The sequence below is a fragment of the Myotis yumanensis genome, unplaced genomic scaffold (genome assembly GCF_028538775.1).
Source record: "Myotis yumanensis isolate MYYU_CA2020_CCGP unplaced genomic scaffold, mMyoYum1.0.hap1 SCAF_17, whole genome shotgun sequence".
NCBI classification, from domain to species: Eukaryota; Metazoa; Chordata; class Mammalia; order Chiroptera; family Vespertilionidae; genus Myotis; species Myotis yumanensis.
Window position 1 is genome coordinate 19,411,386 of NW_027223768.1, and position 23,460 is coordinate 19,434,845.

The 23,460-nt window shown below is 54.9% G+C and overlaps 1 protein-coding gene across 3 annotated transcripts in view; it reads right to left on the reverse strand.

The window, feature by feature from the left end:
- KIAA0040 (KIAA0040 ortholog) overlaps positions 1-18,475 on the reverse strand; it is a 28,696-nt gene extending 10,221 nt beyond the window's left edge. Inside the window, exons 1-2 of one of the 3 annotated variants that reach the window (XM_070397221.1) lie at positions 17,968-18,336; positions 14,347-14,493 (exon numbers count right to left, since the gene is read on the reverse strand). In XM_070397221.1, coding sequence (XP_070253322.1) covers positions 14,347-14,358 — 12 coding nt within the window. In that variant the 5' untranslated portion in view covers positions 14,359-14,493; positions 17,968-18,336. Of the gene's footprint in view, positions 1-14,346; positions 14,494-17,967; positions 18,337-18,452 lie in introns of those variants that run through there. The other 2 variants (XM_070397223.1, XM_070397222.1) reach the window with 2 other exon arrangements.
- Positions 18,476-23,460: the final 4,985 nt, after the last annotated feature.

Sequence of the window (23,460 nt, forward strand, 5' to 3'; positions counted from 1 at the left end):
CTAAGCCGAGGACTGACTGCGTGTCCTTGGTCCCTCTCCACCTCCTCCCCCACCCCGTTATGGGTCAAACTGTGTCCCCCACAATTTACATTGTACAGGGCGTGGAAAGTCCTGAGCCCAGGACCTCACAGTGGGGCCTGATTTGGCCACAGCATGTTTGCAGACGCACTCGGTGAAGAAGAGGCCACACGGGCCAAGGGGGCCCATCATGTAATGTGCCTGGTGTCCTTCCGAGAAGGGAGTTTGGACACAGAGAGGGGCGTGCACAGAGGGAGACAGTGGGAAGGGACCCTGAGAAGGTGGCACTTACAGGAGAGGGGCCTGGAACGCATCTTCCGTCCCAAGCTTCACTAGGAACCTGCCCTACCAACACTGAGTTCGTACTTCTAGCCCCCAGACCCGGGAGACGATGTTTCTGTTGCTGAAGCCCCCCAGCTTATGGTACGTTGTCAGGGCAGCCCCAGGAAAGTAGTGATACACCCTTCTGCTTCACCCCCACTCCACCGCATTGGCTGGACCCAGTGGCTCTACCTCCAAAACCCATGCATCCTAAATCCATCCATCTCTCCATCCATGGCCAGGTCACTGTCCCTCATCCGATCACTGTGACACCCTCCCAACGAGCCTCTGGTCCCCTGGTCCCTCTAAAGCCTGCCTTCCCCCCACCAGCCAGATCGCGTCACTCCCCACGCCCTGCACCTCCACTCACTCCCATCCCCCCATGGCTTCCCAACGCCATAGAGTGAAACCTGAATTCCCCGCTGTACCCCATCATCTGGCCCTGCCTCCTTCTCCAATCTCATCTACCCTTTCTCACCTCCCGCACCCTGGACACACCTACTCCAGGCCTGTCCACCCCCAGGACCTTGTGTGTCCCTGGTACATTAGCTCTCAGATCTTGGCGTGCGTGACCACTCCTCGCATTCAGAGCTCAGCTCAAATGCATTTCTGCTGAGATATAACCTCAACTGTTACCCCATTAACACCAATCAACACCCCAGGCCTGTCTTGCTGCCCTTGTGGCAGGAACTTCTCGTTCACGTGTCCTGTCTTGTCACTGTAGGCTACACATCACTGACTGCCTTCCTGTGCTGGAACGTGAGTGCGGTGATGACAGGGCCTGGCTCATTCTGTTTGGATGCCCAGAGTCTGAACGAATGAAGTCATGCCAGTTAAAGGGCCTCCAAGAAAAGAGATCTTGAAAAAATGTTCATGGGTCAACCCCGGTCATTGGGGCAAGAGCAGGGGCAACGAAGGGCATAGGACAGCGACCATCAGCCACGTCTCTGACTAGACACTCATGACAGTTACTCACCATTTAGCCCACAGGCCAGCCAGGTCCTCCAGCCAAGTAACTCTTTTCAGGAGGAAATAATGATCGAGAAAATTCCATATCGCTGAGAGCAGCAGGGAGTGTGTGTGTGTGTGAGGGGGGGTGGGGGCACCTTTATCAGTGCCCAAATAATTGCCTACCTTCCTACAAAGGGCTCATTGTAGCTGGGACTTTCTGATAACAGGGATCCTTTCCTAATTACTATATGCTCTGTCTCGGGTTCAGCAGAAAGGAAAAGGAAAATGCTCCATTCATTTCACTCCAGGTTCAAATGAGTCAGTCTTTCAATCAATCAAGGATTAATTAAACTGTGCTAGGAAGTTTAGGGGAGGCAAAAGACACCCTCTCTCTACTCAAAGGTGATACCCGGGAAAGAGAGAACAATTTAAGAACCTGGGCTTCCTCTGACTTCTGGTGAGGGAGGGCCTAGGGCAGCCGTGGGCAAACTACGGCCCGCGGGCTGGATGTGGCCCGTTTGAAATGAATAAAACTAAAAAAAAAAAAAAAGACCATACCCTTTTATGTAATGATGTTTACTTTGAATTTATATTAGTTCACACAAACACTCCATCCATGCTTTTGTTCCGGCCCTCCGGTCCAGTTTAAGAACCCACTGTGGCCCTCGAGTCAAAAAGTTTGCCCATCCCTGGGCTAGGGCCTCCAGCCACTTTATCTCCGTGCCTCTTCACATCCTCTTCTCTCTTCTCATCCCTAATTACATGGTCTCCACAGGGTCCATGCGAATAATTAGTCTTTTTCAGGCACCCTTAGGATTTGACACTAGAAGTCACGTGTGAGTCTCTAAGAATCCCAACTACGCTAAATTCAATCAAATACAGTTCCTATCTCCAGCCCGTTAGCAAGGCAACAACTTCCTCATATTTCCGTCCCTGAGATGATCAAGGAAGTTTTCTGGTGTTTCTTCTCCTGAACAGAAAACTTGTGGTCAAGAATGTGGCCTCCTCCACTAACAGAGTGTGGAGTTTGGGAAACATTCACTTAAGCACTTTTTCAAGTTTTCTCTCCTGTAAATAGACATTAGCACATTTCTCAGAGGGTTAGTTTCATTCACCGTGCTACATCAGTTTTTAAAATCCTTACCCAAGGATATGTTTATTGATTTGAGAGAGAGAAGAAGGGAGAGAAAGAGAGAGAGACACATCGACTGGTTGCCTCAGTATGCACCCCAACCAGGGATCAAACCCACAACCTAGGTATGTGCCCTGACTAGGAGTCAAACCCGCAACCTATTTGGTGTACGGGGTGATGTTCCAACCAACTGAGCCACCCAGTGTGCTGCATCATTTTAGCCTCAATACCCAGCACAGTGCCTGGTAGGTTGGTAATAGATATTTGTTGAATGGATAGATGGGTGAATGAATGAATGAATGAATGAATGAATGAGGGAATGAATGAGTGGGTAAATGAATAAGGGAATGAATGCCTTGTTGGGAAGAATAAAATAAATCATGTGTGTGAAGCATGCAGCTTAAGTATACCTCATACAGTGGGTGCCTTAAAACTGCCTTGACAATGATATACCACTATCTTTGTTATTATACTACTCTCTATCCATTTAAAAAACTATTTCGTTGTGACCAGAGTTTGATCCATTTTTCACTAAGCTGGTGTAAACAGTGAGTCAGCCACCTCCCCGGGAATCAGCGCAGACAACTGGCTGTTGCTCCGCCTTCTTGCTATTTCCATTCATCCCCAGCCGCGCCACCCTCTTCTGCCCTCCTGACCTCCAGGACCCAGTTTCTGAGGGGCGCCTTGTTTGTCCATCACTATCATCTTTCTCCTCTTCATTTCAGCGAGAATGCTCACTTGTTTTCCTTTGGCTGGCCTCTGTTGACATAGATACCTCAGGAGGCCAAAGCCTCAAAACAGAGGGTTGGCAAAATGTCTTATCACTTTCCCCAGGAACAGAGGGTGATCTGTTGAGTCCAATAGCTGCCATTTGCTGCGTTCTTACTAAGAGCGAAACTCGGTGTGTGTAATCCAGGTTACACACGTGTGGCCTCATTCAGCAACTCAGGAGGTGGGCCTCTGTAGTCCCATTACACAGATGGGAAAACCGAGGCTATCAGAGATTAAGTGCTTTGCCGAGGCTACCCAGCTGCTAAAGTTCAGAAGACGTTTGACTATAGTCCTATCTGAGTCCCAAGATCCTGCTGTAACCACCATCCTCAGGAGGCCCCCTTGTCTTCCAGGATGAGGGAGTGTTCACCCACTGCCCCCCATCCCGCAGTTTAGAGCCTTCACCTGATGGATATACTCTTGATTAACTAACCCCTGAGCCTTCAAGCAGCTCACATTTTCATAGGACCAAACATGGAAGAAGAGAAGTTCAGAACAATATCACATATGACAGTGGGGGTTGGGGATTATATCCACCTCACGGGCACCTTTGTTTTAATTTTTTTCCTCTTCTGATTTCATATGAAGTTCTCAACCTTTAGCTAGTCCTGGAATTTGGCCACGCTAACCTCCCACACGGCCAAGATCGGCTGGAGCTTTCGAAGGGCCTATGTTCCCCCCGGCGCACCCCCTGGTCCCCCTGCCCGCTTCACCCGGTGCTGTCAGCTGCCTGGTCCCTGCAGGCAGTTCAAGCTTGCGTTCCTTGCACTGTCCACTCCTGCTGGAGTAGGGGCCACATCACCTATTCTGGGTGCTGTCATCTGTGTGGGGGACAGCCCCCCAGGGGGCTTGACACAGAGAAACAGGGAAAAGGCAAAGGCAGCCTCACTTTCCAGTGTCGCCTCCAGTTGGATGGCCTGGCGCTGGTCTTCGTCTTTGGCTGATGGGACAAAGAATGATGAGGAGGGGCGTTTGCAAGAGGAACGAATAGCTATCAGAATGCCCCCCGGACAGCACAGAAGGGTGGAGAGGGGCGCAGTGGAAGGAAGAGTTAGGAGGCAGAGGACCCAGTTCTCGTCTCCCTTCAGTTGTCCTCCAAGCACCTGACCTTGGGCAGGTCGGTCCGGCTTTCTGTGCCTTTCCCTCATCTGAGCTATGAAGCTATTCACCCGCCCAGATATTTTCTCTCAAGATTGTTGTAAAGACCACACAAGGCGCATGTGTGAAAAGGATACCAGGAAGGGAAATTTTGCCTAAATGCAAAGTAGTGCCTGGTAGAGGATGATATTAAAAAGCTGAATTAAAGCTCAAGGGAGAACCCAGGGCGGCTCTTAGGGGCGCAGCCCGCCACCCGCCTGACCCCTCCCCTCCCCTCCCGTTCCCCCTGGTCCTTTATGAATCGGCATCATTATCAGCTCCGTTTCCAATTTGGAGAATTTGTGGGCACACGCCGTGACACCACTCACACCTGCCTTGGCCATCTGTGTCTTTCTGATCCGACCACATCCTGGTGTTTGGGCTAATAAAACCCGTAGCCATGGTTACAGTGAAATACCTTGGCCACACAGCTCTCATTTTTACTTCTCAGACCTACTTGGTTAAGAGGGTGGAGCCAGTGTCTGTGGGTGCGGTAGGTGCCTCGGTGGGTTTATTTTTGGAGACGGTGAGCCGAGGCTCTGAGGTCATCTCTGAGTGAAGTGGGTGGGAGGGGTGGGGCCTTCTCCGCTCCACAAATAAATGGGGAGGCTCAGTAACTGAGGGCCAGGTCTGCACGCGTCATATCCTCTTGGAGGTAAAGAGTGTTTTTTGAAAAAGCAAGAAGACAACCGGGCACTTGTGTGATTCCGGGTCCCCCACTCAGGTGGTAATTAAAAAATAGGCCTTCAATTTGAAGTTGCATAATTCCCTTTAATATTGCAGAAGGGAACTCGGAGTTCTGCAAACTTTGCAGCAATAACCCAATGGCTGCTTCATTCTTCTCGGTGGTGGCCGGGGAGAGGTTGGCAGGCTGGAATACTTGAAAACTAATGGGGTGGCGAAAATATACAATTATGCAACTCAACAGCAATGCAGATACGGGTTTATTTTCCTTCCCATTTCCTCCCTTCATTGAATGTTAACAGAAGTTCAGGACAATTAAAAGCCCAGAGCTGCCTTGCTGTAATATTAAGGCTCAAAATGTAAAGGCCAAACCATAGAGGGAGGGGGCAGAAATATCCTGGTCCGGCCACGGCTCAGCGATGCCCAGTGGCACAGTGTGGAGTCCCCAGACCCGCTGGGCCGGCTGCCCCCCCCCCCCCGCCCCGCCCCCAACGCCCCCCAAGCAGACGGGCTGTGCAGAGGAGCTGGTGTGGCTGGAGATGAGCTTCACTTCCTGTCTGCTCCAGTTTAAATCTGCATCCCTCATGTCCAGTGCAGGCTTTTACAGTGTGACAAGTAATTGTGCTGAACGCAGAGCACCTATGCGAGTGCCCTGAAGGCTTGACCGAGCACCTGCTCTGGCCAGCAGCCCTGGTGTAGACGGCGTTTTCTCAGTCTCACCAGGGGCGGCTTTAGGTGCACCTCTCCTAACTGCCCCTGCCCAGCTCCTGAACAGAGAATTGTGGAACGGCCACTGGCTTCACCCCATCCCTGATCCCCTCGGTTTGCCCGCCCTCGCCCCCAAACGCCTTCCTCTCTCCCTGTAACGTGTGCAAATAAGCCATTTGGGAGAATGGACAGAAGAAATTTCGGGGGCGGGGGGTGCACCACAGATACTAACGTGTACACACATGCAAACTAGTACACAGCACACACCCTCTCCTCGGCCTCGACCCCTCACCCTGCCCCCCCATCTCTCTTCCATCCTTGCCTAGAGACCCCAAAGCTTTATGAAGACTTTCTGGAAAGCTCCTGGACCCCTGGGAAGAGGGGGATGAGGCAGGGAAACGTAGGCCTTGTCTGATCTCCCCGCAGGGCGGCCTCATGGCCTGGCTGCCTGCAGGCTTGGGGCCAGCCTCTAGCTTTATCTCCCACTAGCAGCCCAGAATACATTATTATTATTATTATTCTTTTTTTTTTTATCAGACTAACCCTCGAAGTATCAGGGCTTGAAGAACTGGGACATTGGGTGGGAACGTTTTGATAGAGCAACCGGTCTGAACGCGTGGCCCTGCCTCGGCCCGTCAGAGGCAGGGGAGGTCCTGGGGGTGGGTGTCGGCTCGGCCCAGTCACAGGCAGGGACAGGTGTCCTTGTGGGGCCTGAGTGGGGGAGAGTCTGTGGGAGCCCAGCTCTGCTCTGACGCGGTCTGGTTGTATGTGTGCAGGCTCCTGCAGGAGGTCACAGGCGCTGAGGGCTTGGCTAGAAGGTGAGCTGATGACCGTGAGCAGGGGAGGCTCAGAGACTGTGGTCTCCGAAGCCGGCTCAGATTCTCACCTGTGAGCTACATGTGTCCTTGGCAAAGGCCTTCAGTTGCCTTGGGCCTCGGTTTCTCCATCCCCAAATGGGGAAAAAGTCAGGACAGATAGCCGAGAAAGTGACCGCAGTGTGGCCTGGATGGAAGGGCACGGGCAGGGCTGTGGCTTGAAGGTCTGATCACATGCACCAGCTTCAGAGCAAACCAGCCGTGGACGCTGGGAAAGCGGACGTGCCTGCGAGTGTGGGCTCGGCCGGTAGGAACTGGGCTGCGTTTGGAGTCGTCATGGGTGATTCCAGACAGGAATCAGGGGCGTGGCAAAACACACGCAGTTCTGCAGGTGGCAAAGCGGCCTGAAGATCTTGGGAAACTAGCTCCCATGTGAGTCCAGATGGACAGATGGATGGGCACCCCACCCCGCCTGGCGGCTTTCACCTGGCTGTGTAGTGGCGCTGGGCAACCTAGACCCTCCAGGCACCCGGTGACCGGTGACGGGGGTTTCTCCAGGGCTGGCTGAGCACGGAGCATGTCCCCCTGCTGAGCCAGTTCTGAGAAGCACATTCCATCCCCTGCCCTGAGGCGTGGGGGCCCGGCGCTGTTTGTGGTTAACCCTGATGACCCCGATGACTCCGCGGTGGGGAGGTTTGTATGGAGTGGGTGCGAGTCTCCCTCCACACACATAAAAATAATGCTGCAGGCATATTCTTTGTATGTAAGAAGCTAATAGTACAAATCACAATTATTGGCATCGATAAAATGTGCCATTTGAGTTATTTTTCCTGAAGTTGCACACGGGTTTTTATTTTAAGACAAGAAGTGCTAGTTACGAATCTACTACGTGACCCATGTGGTGCAGAGGGAGGACCAGGAGGTGTGGGAGCTGGTTCCTTCCAAGGAGTGTTTCTTAGTGAAGCTCAGAGCTCTCCTGCCAGGTGCCGGGCAAGTCCCGGAGCCCCCGGGCCCCAGCTTCCTCATCTCTAAGATGGGAAGACAATAAACCCACCGACTCCATCACCGCCCAGTGCTGTGAGAGCCGGATGATAGCATCATAGAGTCCTTTACAAACTGAAAATGCCCTTTCCATTTCCAAAAATAATAACAACAATTAGAGGCTAAAGTGAATATCAGAAAATCCAAAGTGCATGCACCGTGAGAAAAGAGACGGGTCAATGTTGGCTTGGGTTCTGGGGGGAGGGGCGTGGAGGAGATGGAGGTTGTGCTGGACCCTGTGCGAACGTCATCACCTAGAGGGCTGACACTCGGAGGGAGAGGAAATAGGGGTGCAATGGATAGGAAGGGCTGCCAAGAGCAGAGTGTGGGACTGGGTGGCAGGGCAGAAACCCTCCGGGGAAGAGCGGGAGGGGGGGGGTGGGCAGCGCAAAGCGGGGTGAGTGGTTCAGGCAAGGCTGGTGAGATACAGACTGTGAAGGCCGCACACAGGTTTGCTGGGATGGGCCCCAGGAAGGCCCCAGAAGTTGGGGAGCAGGGGACATAGTAGGGTCAGTGTGTCAGACCTGATCTCTCTGGTCAACCAAAGAACGCCTTGGCCAGAGCCGGGGACTGTGCAGGGTTAATCACAAATATTACAATTAAAAAAACCTTTTATTAATAGCCTACTTTCTCCCTCAGGCAAAATCTGATTAGGAACTGAAATGAAATATCACCAAAGCAATCAGAAAGAAACTGCTATTTATCTCCTGCTCCCCTGGGATGGGGGGAGGGGGATTAAAAACTCCCAAGTAATGGCTTCCCCAGGCTCCGGCTGACACCGGGTGGGCTTGCCTGGTTCATCTGGGAGTGGGGAAGGTGCCGTCAGGGACCTGCACTTGTAACTCATGTTAATTTTTCAAAGGCTCTGCAAACACCCCTTCCCCGGGTCCACGTCCTGCGGGCAGGGGAGGGGTTTCTCAGCTGGAAAAGCCAAAGAGCAGAGTGCTCCATGTCAGTGTACAACAGCAGCGCTGCCCGCGGCAGGCGGGACCCGAGCCTCCGGTGTCCCAGTGGGATGCTCCCACAGGAGACCGAGCACACGGGGCCTGGCCCCTCTGCAGGCCACAGGCCTTCCGTTTGTCAGGCTCCCTGGGTCCTCTCTGTGGTCCTCTCTTGTTTGGGGCCCCCCACAAGCTTCTTTATCTGGAACCCCCAGTGCTCCCCAATCCCATCTGAACCTCCTTTCACATGAGTCTCAGCTGAACTACAGTTCCCCTTGGGAAACCTTCCATGACCTCACTGAGGGGAGAGCCCCGCCCTGTGCCCCTCACAACAGCCCCGACCCTGCCTTAGGCTCCTTGTTTATTCAGTCGTCTTACAGTCTATTCCCTTCACGGCATCCCCACCACCTGGGCCGTGTTTGCTCTGGGGAAGTATCTGGGAATGAACGAATGAACATGTCTACAGAGGAGGAAACGAGGCTCCCCGAAGTGAGACAGCCCAGGTCTCACAGCCAGGCAGGACCACGCGACAACTCTTCCCCCAGACACCCCGCGTCACTTCACTGTGCCGTGCAGGGTTCCCGGCTCCCACGCAGCTTTGGTCAGACAGACGGTCCGTCCCAGGGACAATCCACCCAGTGGCACCTCATTATCTGGTTGGAGACTCTTACAGCCTGGGCTCCGGTGCCAGAGAGTCTTGGGCGTCCGAGTGCAGCGCATGCTGCCGGCCTCTCTTGGTGACGGGCTGCTTCTGACTCTCTGGTGAGGATGTCAGTGCCAAGGTCAGAGGTGACCGAGGCGTGACCGGACACCCCAAGATCGCTGGCCTCAAATGGAGGGGCCTCAGCCCCGCGGGGCTCTGTGCCGAACACATACAGGACGCCACTTGGAAGCGAGGCTACGACGTGTTGTTGGAGAGCCCCCGACTGGCTGTGTTCCTGACATTTCCGCGTTAGGAACTGACATTCCATTTGGTGTTTTCCGATTGCTGAGCTGACTGGGTAGAGCCCACTTGTGTGGGGCGCTCAGCATCTCGCTGCCTCAATCACTGCAGAAGGCTCTCCCGTGTTTTTCCCAGAGGGAGGCACGCTCTGCTGGCGTTTCCTTCCTTCCCTGAGCCTGGGTTGTTGGTACGATTGAGGCCGAAGGGGTCAAGAGCTGGCACGTCTGCCGTCTGCAGTCCAGCTGCAGACAGTCCGGTGCACAGTGTTGAGCACCCAGTGTGCACGAGGACAAGGCCCTTCTCTGTTGTCTAAGGCTCTCCAGGGCCCGCTGCACCTGCCCACTACCTGGCCGGATTCCTAAGTGAACCACAGATACAGACTGTGTTTTTTGCAGGGAGATGGATGAGCACAGGAAACGGACGAGAACGCAGGACGAGTTAAGCATCCCAAGGGAAACGCAGGCAGACAGGGATGGGAGCAGCAAGGAGGCAGCTGTCACTCCAGCGGGGATCTGGGCCGGGTGCAGGAGGGTGTGGTCCGAGTTGGGTGACTCAGTGCAGGCGGAGGGGATGACGGGTTCCAGGCTGCTCAAGAAAGCAGAGCTGGCCCCGAGGAGTCCATCACGGGTGCCAGATCTGGAGGTTTCCAAACACCCACCGTTACCACGGCGACACTTCCACAGCTCCCTCCAGCCACCGGCTCTGATCCATGGACTCCTGAGCAGCCTGGCCACAGGCTGGAGGGCTCCTCCTTTGTGGCCCGGGAGAAGGGCTGCTGGGACCATTTTCCCCTCCATGCTGCCTTCCCAGGGCCCAGGGACAGAGCTGCCGGTGGCCGATGGCGTGCTGGGCATGAGGTCCTTATGGGGTGTTTTATATGTTTGGCTATGAAAGCAATTATGTAAGAAACCTCGAGTGGATAGGGAGTAGTCAGCCTCCTTCTTCCCCGACTTGAAACACATTTGATCCCTCTGTATGTTCTTAAGTTTGGTGATAATCCTGATTTTAAATCTGGGGTCACAAAGGCAACCAAGCTGGTTCTAGTTGGTTCTAGTTCTTTCTCTTCCTTTCCCTGCCCCCCCCCCCCCACTCCCCGCCGTCCCCCTCCTCCGCATACTCAGTTAGCCTACCGGTGCAGCAATACTGCTAACACTTAGCACAGGTTGCTGGAAACCATAGGAGATTATTTTCCAAGAGGGGCAAACCTCTATCACAGGTTGCAAATTGGAAGCCCGTGAGGCCGATGTGACCAGTGAATGGGTTGTTTCTTCTACAGCTTTCCCGATTCTTAGCACACGCTCCCTGTGTTCCCACCCCACAGCCTGGGTCAAACCTGTCTCTCCCCGCCCGCCCCCCCCAATTCACTAGCTGTCTGACCATCTCCTTTCCCTGATTCCTGGGCCACGCCTGTTTTGAGAAAGTCTATGAGTTGAAATTGAGGTCCCAGGCATTGGAGTCATGTGCCTGTGTGACAGGGGCTGGAGGTTCCATCTGCACTAGCACGAGTTTATGAACATGTTTAATGAGCAGCTGCTATGTACCAGAAACTGTGCACTGGGAATACAACAGAGCGGTGGCACCAGAGGACAGCTGGGGGAGTCACATCTTACCAAGGGTCACGAAGCTTTATAAATAAAATAATACTGGAGCCAGGGGAAGAACACTTAGCTCTTGGTAAAGACCTCGGTTTCCTCATCTGTAAAATAGGGACAGTGGTTGAGCTGTCGTGAGGGTTAAATGAGAGGAAGGAGGTGAAGCGGTCACTACAATGGCCGGCACACGTATATACAATATAGGTTGTAAATATATCCATAAAGGTTGCTGCTGTTAGCTGTTGCTTCCTACCGAGTTAGTATTTTCTTTGTTAAGCATCCAAATAACTCTATCTCTAGGACAAGAGGCAATATCTCTCATTAATTTGTAAGATCAAAGGCAACGAATAAGGGACTAGGCACAGAAAAGCACGCCACTTAATATGCATATTATCTTCTAGAAAGGAACGTGAATTGATAAGTATGTTGATAAGAAAGTGGGGGAAGGGAAAAGAGTCTGGCGGTTCCTCAAAAAGTTAAACTAAAAATTACCATCAGATCCGGCAATTCCACTCCTAGGTATGTGCCCAAAGCAACTGAAAATAAGCACTCAGAAGCAAGTCCTTGCACACCCACAGTCACAATAGTCAAAAGGTGGAAACAGCCTAAAGGCTATCAACAGAGGAATAGGCAAACTGTGCTATAGACAGGCAATGGGATGTTACTCAGTCACGAAGAAGGACCAAGCGTCAGTAGATGCTGGACCATGGATGAACCTTGAAAACATTGCGCTAAATGGAGAAGCCAGGCACTAAAGGTCAGACATTGTGTGGTTCCACTTGTATAGAATAACAGAAAAGATAAATCCACAGAGATAGCAAGCAGCTTGGAGGCTGCCAGGGGCTGGGGAGGGGGAGCGATAGGAGTGCCTGCTCAGTGGGAACAGGGGTGACGACAATCGAGGTGGTGGTTACACAACATCATGAATGTACTAAATGCCACTGAATTGTTCACTTTAAAATGGTTAATTTTATGTGATGTGAATTTCTCCCAGATAAAAACCATGTGGAAAGATATAATGCAAAGTTGCTTGAAAACTAATAGCTGGTAAGTGGAAAAGAATGGCCCAGTTTCCATTATTAATTGCTTAAGAAATAGAAAATGTCATAGTTTATTTATTTATTTATTTTTGGTGTGAATTTATCCATTCACTCCAAAAGCAAATGTTGAATGACCACTCACCTCAGGGGCTTAAATGTTCCTATTGAAGGAATAACTTTTTTAAAACCACTAAACAGTTATTCCTGGAAAATGTCAGTCAGGAAGGAGCCTGGGACCTTCTTCCCCACGTGGCACATGCTCTGTGACGGGTTCCCTCCCCTGTCCAGGCAGGGCAGGGCAGGGCAGGGCAGGCCAGGCGTCTGCGTGGGCCTGAGGTGTTCTTTCCGTGGCTGCTGGCAGTCCATGCGGCTGTCCACCCAAAACACAGCAGACGTCAGCTCTGTCCTCTCTCAAAGCTCCGACGGGCACAGTGGTGGGGCACCTGTGGGTCTCCCGAGCCCACCCTGCCTTTTCCTGGGACCAGATCAGGCTTCAGGCCAGCTGTCCGTGGGCGGGACCCGAGTTTCTAATCTGAAACCAGGAGCGCTCCGAGCAGGTGGAGTCTGGGCCGCGAGGTGTGTAAGGTGCCTCCTGCTCCCTGTGGAGGCTTCCCGAGGGGGTGGCAGGGTCACCCATCTCATTACCTGGAGAGTTTCACCTCGGCCACTGCTGCTCAGCGGGCTGTGGACCCTGGGCAGCGGGCGTGGTTCCGGTCCAGGCGCGGACGGCAGGGTGACACAGGGAGGTTGGAGGCCATCAGCCCCTTCCAGGAAGGGGGCTTGATGGATTGGGCACGTCTGCAGGGCTGGCTCCCAGCTTCGCCCTTGTCGGGTGGAGTTTGTTTACTCCCGATCCCTATGGGCAGGTCCCTGTGACCACAGTGTTAGCTCCTGGGTGATTTCAGGCCACTGCCCATGAGTGGCGCCTGGAGTCTCGGGGTCACGGTCATGCGTGGGCAGCAGAGGGGCGCTGGGAAGCTGGCACTGTCCCCTAGTGGAGCTCCCAGGTTGGGTGGGAAGGGCAGTACCTCTTGATAAGGTGGCCATGGTCCCCGTGTCATTTAGGTGAAGACACGGCATGTCCACTGCCTGCCGGTCGGTTCCCATAATGCCGCAGCTGCTAGAGTCCTCCGTCCCTCTTCTGTCCCTGCCCCCCACCCCCCTCGAGAGCCGCAAGCCCGCCCTTTCCTTCTCACGACTGACAGCGCAGTAACATGCGGCTCTCCCTGTCCCGATGGTAGTTCTCCCTCTTTTCTACCCGGTTTTACGACTCGCCCAGAAGCGAGAAGGAACTGCTGATGGGCTTTCCTTGGGGCCATCTGGCGGGAAGTTAGGGCCGTCTTGGCGGAGAATAGAAGTCAACTAGAGCCTCCTCGCAGGAAGAAGCTGGGGGCAGGTCTGCAGTGGCTTGTCAACCAGCTTCCAGTGCTGACCAGGAGGCAGAGCTCCAGGGGGCTGTCTTTTCATTGCTCAGCGACAACCTCCACAGAACAGCTCGCTTACAGGTGTGGAGCGAGTTTCTTCCCAGGGGCCGGGATCCGGGTGGGCGCTGCCCCGGCCCCGGGAGCCGCCCTGGGAGAGGGACCTCAGTTCCTGTGATGTTCATTCTGGAGCTCGGCCTCCCTGGCCCAGCCTCCGCCAAAGGCCGGCTCCGGCTCTCAGCCCCCTGATTCGCCCTGTAGAGCGCTGTGGCCCTGGGGGCCGCCCTTCCAAGAACTTGCATAGCTTTTCCTTTTGCTGCTCAGAGAGGAAAGGGGCCTGTGGGCCCACTTCTCTTCCTGCGCCCTTGCGAGTCTCATGAGCTCTCTCTGTGATGTGCCTGGAGCCGTTCTCACCGAGTGGTCCGCGTGTATCCGTGTGTGAGGTGTCATGCTGGCCCGTCCACCGGCCTCGGTACAGTCTTCATGGCACGTTTCACCAAACACCCAATGCCGTCCCTCTTACCGGGGTGTTTGGGGATTCTCGAAGATCTCCCAGTTTTCCCTGGAGTCTCGGGGGGAAGGGTCGGTTTCAAGAGCAATCTTTTTGTTTGACCTCAGCCAGCATTTCAGTGCCTGTGTGTGTCCCCGTGTGTGAGGGGCGGAAGCTCCAGGTGACAGAAACCCCAGAGTGTCCGCTATTCCTGAGCAAAGAGACCGAGCTCGGATTCCCGCCCCTCCCTTCAGCGGCTGTTGACCTGGGCACACACTCTGCCTCCCCGAACCTTGGTTTGCTCATCTGTGAAGTGAGGGGGTGGGTGGCTCCTCACTCACGTGTTTTTCCATTTGAAGTCTTTGCCTGTGCGGTTACTTCCTCTTTTGCATCAACAGCCAGCCCCATCAGAAGTCTGTTGATTTGAGCGTTTCGATGTTGGCATAACTTGCAAGCTTCACTTGGTTGGCATATGTCAGGCTTCCCTGCTTGGGACAGAGGGAAAATCACAGACACACCCAGGGCAGGAGCCGATGCTCAGGTTCAGGGCCACTGCGGGGAGGATCAGAAAAAAGCAGCCCCCCTGGGTGGACTGGGCCGCACGTGGGTGGTCCTTGGCCGACCGCGGGGAAGACTGGCTGCTTTCAGCCCCTGAGCTCCCAGGAGCCCTTGTGCAGTGCGCAACCCGCATACATGCTGGTAAAGCATCCACTTCTTGGGGCTTTGACCACTGTAGGCAAGGAGTGCAAAGCAGCAGCCAGAATAGACGTGTGCTACTCATAGGACAGGAGGCGCAACTGCTGCCTAAAAATATTTCAGGCCGTTAAAAAGCCGCAAGTCTGGGCCCTCAATGCTGCTCAGATCCCACACCTCCAGAGTCCCATCTCACAGCTGCAAGAGGAGCAATCACACCTTTTTCTAGAACCTTACAACGTGTGAGGCACAGTAAATGCACTTTCTTTTTGATTCTGATTTTAACCACTGCCCTGGTGAGTAACAACCCACCAGCCCCATTTTAAATATAAGGGGAGTGATGCTGAGAGATTCAAAGACTTGTTCGAGGGCAGCTAGTCAGTGGTCAAGGCAAGAATTGAACCCATGTCTGTCTAGTTCCAAGTTCAAGGTTTCTTTTCTTCCATAAGATCCTGACCTGGGCAGGGGCAGCCAGACCTAAAGTACTATCCTATAGGGCAGTGGTTCTCAACCTTGGCTGCACATTTGAATCACCTGGGAATCTTTTTTAAATCCTGATTTCTGGGCCTTATCCTCCGGAAATTCTGTTTCTTTGTTACTAATGTTGTGGCCTCACCCCATAACAAAGAAACAGAATTTCCGGAGGAGGAGGCCCAGAAATCAGGATTTAAAAAAGATTCCCAGGTGATTCTAATGTGCAGCCAAGGTTGAGAACCACTGTTCTAGAGTATTCATTTCTCACACAGGCAAGTGATTCCTGGGTATCGACGTGTAATTACCTGTGTGCCGCTAACCCAGGATTCTCTCCAATAGCTCAGGTATCACCCTGCAGGCATCTGGGGAAAGCCTTGGGAATCTAGAGAGAGTCATGTGGAAGTCGGCACGCGGCCTGAAAAGAGCGTCTGTAGGCCATTACTGACACACCCAAGGCTCTCGGCACCGACATGGTCTCACGGAGGCTTCTGCAGCTGCCTCCAGCACTGCTTTTACGCACAACATCTGGGATAGCCTCCCTCTCTCCCTGAGCTCCCGACCCGAGTGCGCACTGCCATCCACCAGGACCTCTCCTGGAATATCCAACTTAAATGTGTCTAAAATGTTAACTGCCTCCTCCTCCCACAGCCCACTTCCCAGGCCCACTCCTCGTGTAGTTCTTATGATGCCCACCACAGGCATCACCACACACCCACGCCCAGCTCCACCCGATAAGCATCCTCTCTCCCATTCATTCCTCCGTCACCACATTCAGTTGGGCATCAGGTACTTTGACTCTCCTTTCTAAAAACACCACTGAAACCCATCTCTCTCCTCAGTGTCCACTGCCATTATCTTCGTTGAGGTCCTTCACATCTCTGCATCGCATCTCTCTAAGCCAGCTTCCACCTGGTCATTAGCTGTCTCTCCAAACACAAATCTGACCATAGCCTTTCCCTGCTGAACAACCCAGAACGACTTCCCACTGCGGGGGAGAGGGCTCGCCATTCTTAGCACGTCAGATACTCCACATGACTTGCATTCCCCCCAGCATGCCCTTGACTTTGCATATAGTCTTCCCTCGGCCCAAACACCCAACACCCTGCCCACCCACCCCTCCTGCAGTGCAGACTCCCCAGATAACGCCTGGGAAGCTTATCACTCCCTCCCTGGGATTGTTCAGTGTCCTGGGGCCACTGCCATTAGGATGTGGATAATTATGAACTGCGATTTGTTTTGGTATCTGTCTTATTGATCAGATTGTGGGTCCTCAAAAGCAGAAACTGCCCCATTATTTTGGGACTCCAGGGACTTGACGTACTGCCTGGTGCACAGTGGGTACAGTCCATGTTGAGTGAATGAGCGGATGGGATGGATGTGCCTCCCTCTTTGACGAAAGCAGTAACTTAGCTGTTGAGTTCATTATCCTCCTGGGTTTCGTCTTCAGGGAAAAGGGCAGAAGTCATCCTCTCTTTATTCCACAGGCTCAATATGACCAAGTGTTTGGCAATGCATTTCTCTCCTAAAACTGAGTCTGGGCTGGAGATGGGGACCAGAGTTTGAGAGGAAACGAAGGACTGGGTCAGACTTCCCAGCCCTGGGCCTGGGGGAGGCGTCATCAACCTCCTGGCAAGGCCTTGCTGAATCCTTTAGGTGGTGCTTGCAAACCATTTGTAGGAACAAGACGTATCAAAGCTTCTTTTAAGTCTTAGAACTCAAGAATCTCTCATTGGCCAACGGGACTTCAAAACGAGGGGTCCTGCCGGGCGGCATGGCTCAGTGGTTGAGTGTTGACTGATGGACCAGGAAGTCACAGTTCGATTCTGGGTCAGGGTACATGCCCTGGTTGCCAGCTCTATCCCCAGTGTGCGGCATGCAGGAGGCAGCCGATCCATGATTCTCTCTCATCATTGATGTTTCCATCGCTCTCCCTGTCCCTTCCTCTCTCAATTCAATAAAAATATAGTTAGAAAAAAAAAGGGGGCCCTTACCATTAGCTCCAGGTTCCTCTGAACCTAGCGCAGCGGCGTTGGGAGGAAGGTGCTTCTGAGATGCTCAAGTGCACTGTCCCTCCCTGTCCCCGTCAAAGGATCGAGGGGCAGCCCTGCTGGGTTGTGCTTTCCCTTTCGGTTGGCAGGACCGGCATTCCCAGGCGCCGAGAGCTGCAGCTTACTTAACTCTCTTATTACATAACGTGGTCCCTGAAGCTCCGCGAAACGCTGGAAACCAGGGCGTATCGTGTCCCCGGCTGCCTTCCTGGGGGGGCGGAGGGACCTTCTGGAGTAAAGTGAGGCGGGATCTGGTCCCAGCCACAGCCGGGAGGGGAGCCGGGGCGCGGGCAGGCCCCCTTCCGCCCCGGGCTCCAGGCCGGGTTTTCGTTCGGCCACTTTCTGGGCCGGTGAGCACCGGGCTTCACCTGGACGAATTCGGAGACTCGGAAGCCCAACTTTTCGGCGGTCACAGGCCCTCACTTCTTCCGCAGAGAACGGAATGCCCCGTCCCTTCCCACGCGCGCCCAGTGGCAGCCAGAGAGCCGGCCCCGCCCGCCCCACCCAACCGCCGCGCACGAAGCAGCCCGCACTCAGCCCGCAGCGGCGGGGCCGCGGGGACCCCCCCGACCCCCAGGAGGGGCTGAGCTGACGGCCCGAAGGGCCGGAGGCAGGGGCTGAGAGGCGGCCCTGGATGCCACCCCTGGGCGCTGGTCTCCTTAAAGTAAGAAGTGAGCTGAGGTTCCCCCAACAGATGGCAGCTCAGGCACGGGCTCCCGCGCAGCACCCACCGGAGCGCAAACTCACCTCCGTCCCGACGGAAGGCTGCCTGCCGGCGTCCTGGGTCCGCGGTGCTGCCGTCCGGGACCGGGACCGGGACCGGGATCGGCTGGGCGTGGGGGCAGGTCCGGGCGGTCCCGGGGGCCGGAGCGCAGGGTCTCGGCGCCCAGCCTACCTGCGCCGGCCCAGGCGCCCTCTGCCTTCCCCGCCCGCCGGCCGGCCGGCGCCGCACATTTTTGAGGTTTTGCTCCGACCCCCTCCTGCCCCTGAGGTTGCAGCCTGAACGGCCTGATCAGCCGCGCGCTCCTGCTCCTGGGCTCGGCCGGCGTCCCACCGGGGCCCTCTCACCACCACGGTGCCCTCGGACTTGGGCACGCGCCCCAGCCGCGCCCTCGGTCTTCCCGCCAGTCGCCCCCCCTCTCACCCCGCCCGCCCCGCCCCGTGTCCGCCCCGCTCTGTCCCGGGACACGCCTCCTGCAGGACCCAGCAGGGAGCGGCCCCCAGTCGCTCACCGCTCACCGCAGGGAAGTTCCCAGGCACAGGAGACCTCAGCCGGGGAACTGGGTTTCAGGGAAACGGCCCAGTGCGCCGAACGGAGCCGCCTTCTTGGAAGGGGCGCGGGGGTGTGGAGAGGGAGGCCCTGGGCAGTTGGGTGGGGCCCAGTGCCTCGTCGGGACAGACAGAAATGACCCGCTCAGCGGGCTGCACGCAGCGCCTCTGAAACTCGGCGCCATCCCTGCAGGCATAGAGGGGCTCTGCACCCACAGGAGCTGTGGGGAGGCGGTAATGCCAGGCCCTGGTCTGGAGGGGCCTCCTCAGCGTCATCTTCCAGGACACGGACATGAGATGCTGCCCAGGTGCGAAGCCAGATCTGCACGCCGCCTGCTGTGCTAGGCGGTGTCTTCTGGCCTCGGCAGGTCAGCCTTAGGGTGACTGTGCAGCCAGCTGTTCCCACGAAGGGACAGCAGACACCCCGTGTTCACCCGCAGAAACCAAATGGCTCTGAGTTGAAAGGCCAGGGAACACCCAGCCCTCCAGGCAGAAATACCAAGAATGATTAAGGAACAAGATTTTTTTTTTCCACTGCAAGGAGAGTGGATGAAATTCTCTTCCGGGAAGTCCAGGTGGAGTGCACGCAGTCTGCATTTGAGCAGGAAGAAGGAAGAGGTGTGTCCCAGAGCAGGTGGACTAACAGGTGCTGGCAGGACCAGCACCGATGGGCAGGTCCGGCTTGAATGACAGTGGGAGGCCCCAGCCCAAGGGTGTCCCTCCGCACACGTGTTTCCCAAGCTGGGAAAAGCGCAACCTGTAGTCACACTGGGAGCCTACACTTGGCTCCTCTCCCTCCAGAGCTTAAAGTCTTACACTCTGCCAATTTTTAAAAATATATTTTTATTGATTTCCCAGAGGAAGGGGGAGCGATAGAAACATCAATGATGAGAGAGAATCATGGATTGGCTGCCTCCTGCACCCCCGTACTGGGAAACGAGCCCAAAACCTGGGCAGGTGCCCCAACCTGGAATCAGACCGTGACCTCCTGGTTCATAGGTCCACGCTCAACCACTGAGCCACACCGGCTGGGCCGGCTATAGACAGTTGAGGAGGACAGATGTGGGGGCCGGCAGTGAGACCTTGCGTGCTGGCCCAAGGATTGGGGAATGAGCATTTCCTTGCATGGTCCGGAAGGACACTGGACAGTGGGCCAGGAGCCTTACACTAGGCCTAAGGGACAGTTGTCTAGGGCTGCTTTTTAAGAGAAAACGAGGGAACGAAATGAGAGCAACCGAGGCAATTGGCTTGAACTCGGGCTTCTTGGGCATGGCTGTCAGTGGCAGAAAGAGAACCAGAGGCCTCCCTATGAGGCAGGAACCCTGGGATGTCCGGGGGTGAGAAAGAAACGGTGACTCATGGGTGAGCCGGACGGCAGACTGGCCCACGGCGGATGGCCAAGGCTGCATGCAGCCTGTTGAGGGTCTGACACTGCTAGGGAGACGCGCTTCTGGCAGGAGAAGGGGAGTGGGAGTCGAGCCAGGATGCTCTCACTCTGGGTGGATGACGCATCCCTCCCGAAGAAGCAGGTTAGAACACCCCCTGCGCTTTCATTCTCTTGGCAGTGAAATCCCAACTCCCATGAGCTCATGAACGGCCCCAGGCAACCACAGGGCTGTGGCGTTTTGCTTAATCCTTATCATTTTTCATGTTTTCACTAAAGATATTTGCAGGTGGTCAAGAAGTTAGCAGGCTATAAATGCAGTAAAACAGCATTAATATCCAATTACAAAAAAAAAAAAGGCTAAATAGGCAGATTTTTGTTCTGAGGCTGGAAATTGGAGTGACCACCCGCTGCTAACGGTAGCACCTGCTGAGCCCCAGTGTGACAAGAGGTGTTGCCTCCCTCCCCGAGTGCTGGGAAAGCCAGCGGGGGGTCCAGTGTAGGAGGCAGCCTGCCGGGAGGCCAGGACCAACCGCACTTGTCTTTGCCCCGGCCGTGCCCTGCTTCCGCAGGCGACGTGCACTGTTGGTCAGCATCCATCCACCCTGGGCCAACTGCAGACTCTCTCCCATCGGTTTGCAAACTCCCTGAGTTTAGCAGGCCTGTCCAACAGGCCGCGTCTGCACCCAGGACAGTGCTGCCCCCAGATGGCCGCATTCTTCAGGAATGGGAAATACTAAACTGAGGACATCATACTCCCCTCCCCTGAAAGCGGTGGTGATTCTTGCCTGCGACCCGTGGGCCACAGAGAGTCCTGATGCTCCGAGGAGCGCCTGGACCTCGGAGGGCTGTGGACAAGGCACAGGCTGTTAGGAAGTGATCAGCCTATCCATCAATGGTGCGGATGCGATCAGACTTGTTCACCGGGTCCTGAAATAGAGTAGCGTCTTAGCACCACGAGGGAGGCAAGTTCAGGCGGAAATACTACACCCGCAGCAGGCACCGGATCTATGGGACGGGTTATCTCCCAGAGGTGGCTCAAGCTGGCAACACGGATGGACAGACGTGTCAATGGCTGAGCTATGGGGGAGCTGCAGGAAGCCGAGGTCTACCACGTGGGCAGGAGTTCAGGGTGGACCCGCTGCCCCTGACCCTGTGCGTGCGTGGGGTCTTTGTGGAGCAGAGCCCTGGCTGCCATAGGACTTGAACTTGAGCCAGTTGGCAACACCAACACTACCTCCCTGAAGCTACTGTCTCGGTGGCCTTTGCTCAGGAAGGCAGCAAAACCTTGTTCTTTTTACCCTAGCCAAGTGTTTTCTGCTTTTTGTTTGAGTCTCATGCGTGTTCAGTTTTAGCGGCTTATTAAAAAACAGTGCATTTTCCAGCTTAATTACAGTCATTCTAAGGAAATATTTCCTCTGTGACACCCCGCCGCCCCCCTCCAGCCCACCCCGTACAGTCCTTTAAAAATGCATCGCTTTTTCATTTTGGCTTTGGGCTTCTAAACAGATTCCGAGAGCTTGTTTTTTGTACCAGCTATTTTATTTATCTCTCGCAATTCCATTTCAGTCCGGATGTTCCCTCCTGAACTGTCAAACTCTGACATCAGTGCTGTAATTATGAAAGCTCCTCTGAAAAGCTCCATGACGATGGGTTTTTAGGGCGACATGTGAAAGCCCTCAGTGCTGCGTGCCGGTGCCGAGGAGCATGGGAGTTCAGGCTGGAGCTCCGAACCTTGGCCATGGGGGAGTTTGGGACCCTGGGATGTCTCCTCTAATACTCCACGTGTGTCTGCTGCACCCCCTCCCCACCCCCCCATCCCTCTGCTCATGTGCTTCGTGTGTTCTTGGGCGCTCCTGCAGGCTCTCTCTATGGAGCACCCCTTCCAGGAGCGGGGCTGGCGTGTGAGTTGGTGCTGGCTTGGTAGACCTTCTGCTTAGACCAGCGGTTCTCAACCTGTGGGTCGAGACCCCTTTGGGGGTCGAACGACCCTTTCACAGGGCTCGCCTAAGACCATCGGAAGACACATAGATAATTACATGTTGTTTTTGTGATTGATCACTATGCTTTAATTATGTTCAATTTGTAACAATGAAATTGGGGGTCACCACAATATGAGGAACTGTATTAAAGGGTCACGGCATTAGGAAGGTTGAGAACCACTGGCTTAGACCCTTGGGCACGAAGGGGCTCAGATTTCATTTTCTGTTTCTGGCGCACAGCTCCCCAGAGTTGGGTCCCGGAAGCTAGTTTTACATCCCTGTCACTGGCCCTGCAAACGGGCCGGGCCAGCCCCGCTGTGGCCGCTGTGGGCGCCTTCGCAGCGGCCCTGTTGGAGTGTAAACAGAGGCCTCGGGGCCCACTGTCCACAGGGGTCTGGTGCGGAAGGGGCCCCGCAGAGGCCTCGTTTGGCCTGTCCGTGGTCCGCCTTGCCTTCCGCTGTTCGCGTGGGGATGGTTACTTGCTAGTACTGAGTGATGGAGCGAGCCCCGTGTGAGCTTCATCCAGCACCTCCAGACGCACCTTGCTGTCACTTTGTCGGAGCGACGCCTGGGAACCCCTGCTTGCCCGCCGCGCCATCATTCCGGAGGCAGTGTTGTGAAGTCTGAAACTGTTCATTCCTCTTGCCTGGAGGGCCCGCAAAGTGGCTGTGCCTTGGCAATCGGCTTCCTTAACTAGTTCAGTGACTCAGAGCATCCACGCCCTGCAAATAAGCTTCCTCTCCGTGGGCTGGCTGGTCTGCAGCAGGTAACGGAGGCTGACAACAACGCCAACCAAGGGGCAGCCTTCACCCCGAGTTGCGGGCATCCACTCACACTCTCCCTCTGTCTTCACCTCCACTGGCCGCTATCTGTGTGGCCGGGCTGGCTAAGCAGCTTGTGCACGTAGCGCCACGCTGCCTTTACGTCCTAACGCACTCGAGCTGCTGCTGGACCAATCTTGTAAACGGGGAGACTGAGATCTCGGAAATTTTCAAATGCGTCAGAGACCTGCTCCATGGAAGGCAGAGAGTCCAACAACCTGTTAGAAATGCCTTCACTTAGCATATCTATGTTCTCAGCACATGCGACACATGGGGTGAGAGTCTGGTTTGGGGGAGCTCACACTAGATCAGGTTTCCAGAACTTTCTGAACCCAGACTCCACTGCTGCTCAGAGCTCCGCCTTACTCAGCCGGCGGGTCTGGGAAGCAGCCGGTGTCCCTGGGGCCCCATCGAATGGCCTGATCCTGGGCTGATAAGGGCAACAGTAGTAACACCTGGAGCTCACCTGTCGTTTCCGGGTACGGAGACATTTCCCACGTGTCAGTTACCTTTACCCGACCTTTGCAGGGAGGGGGAGGGGGGAGACAGGCTGGATGCCCACAGCAGTTGCATAACTGGACCGGAGCCCAGGTGCTCTGGCTCCCACCCCTCGGTCTCTCCGTCCTACAATGGAGCAGCTCTTGGAGGGGACAGACCTGCTGGCCACCTGGAAGAGTCCAGAAGCAAAGTCTAAAGTGAGGGACCCAAGAAGCGTCCGGGTATCCGTCTGGGAGGGAATTCCTGTACCTGGGAAAGCAAGTAACCCTAAAGGGCAGGGAATTGC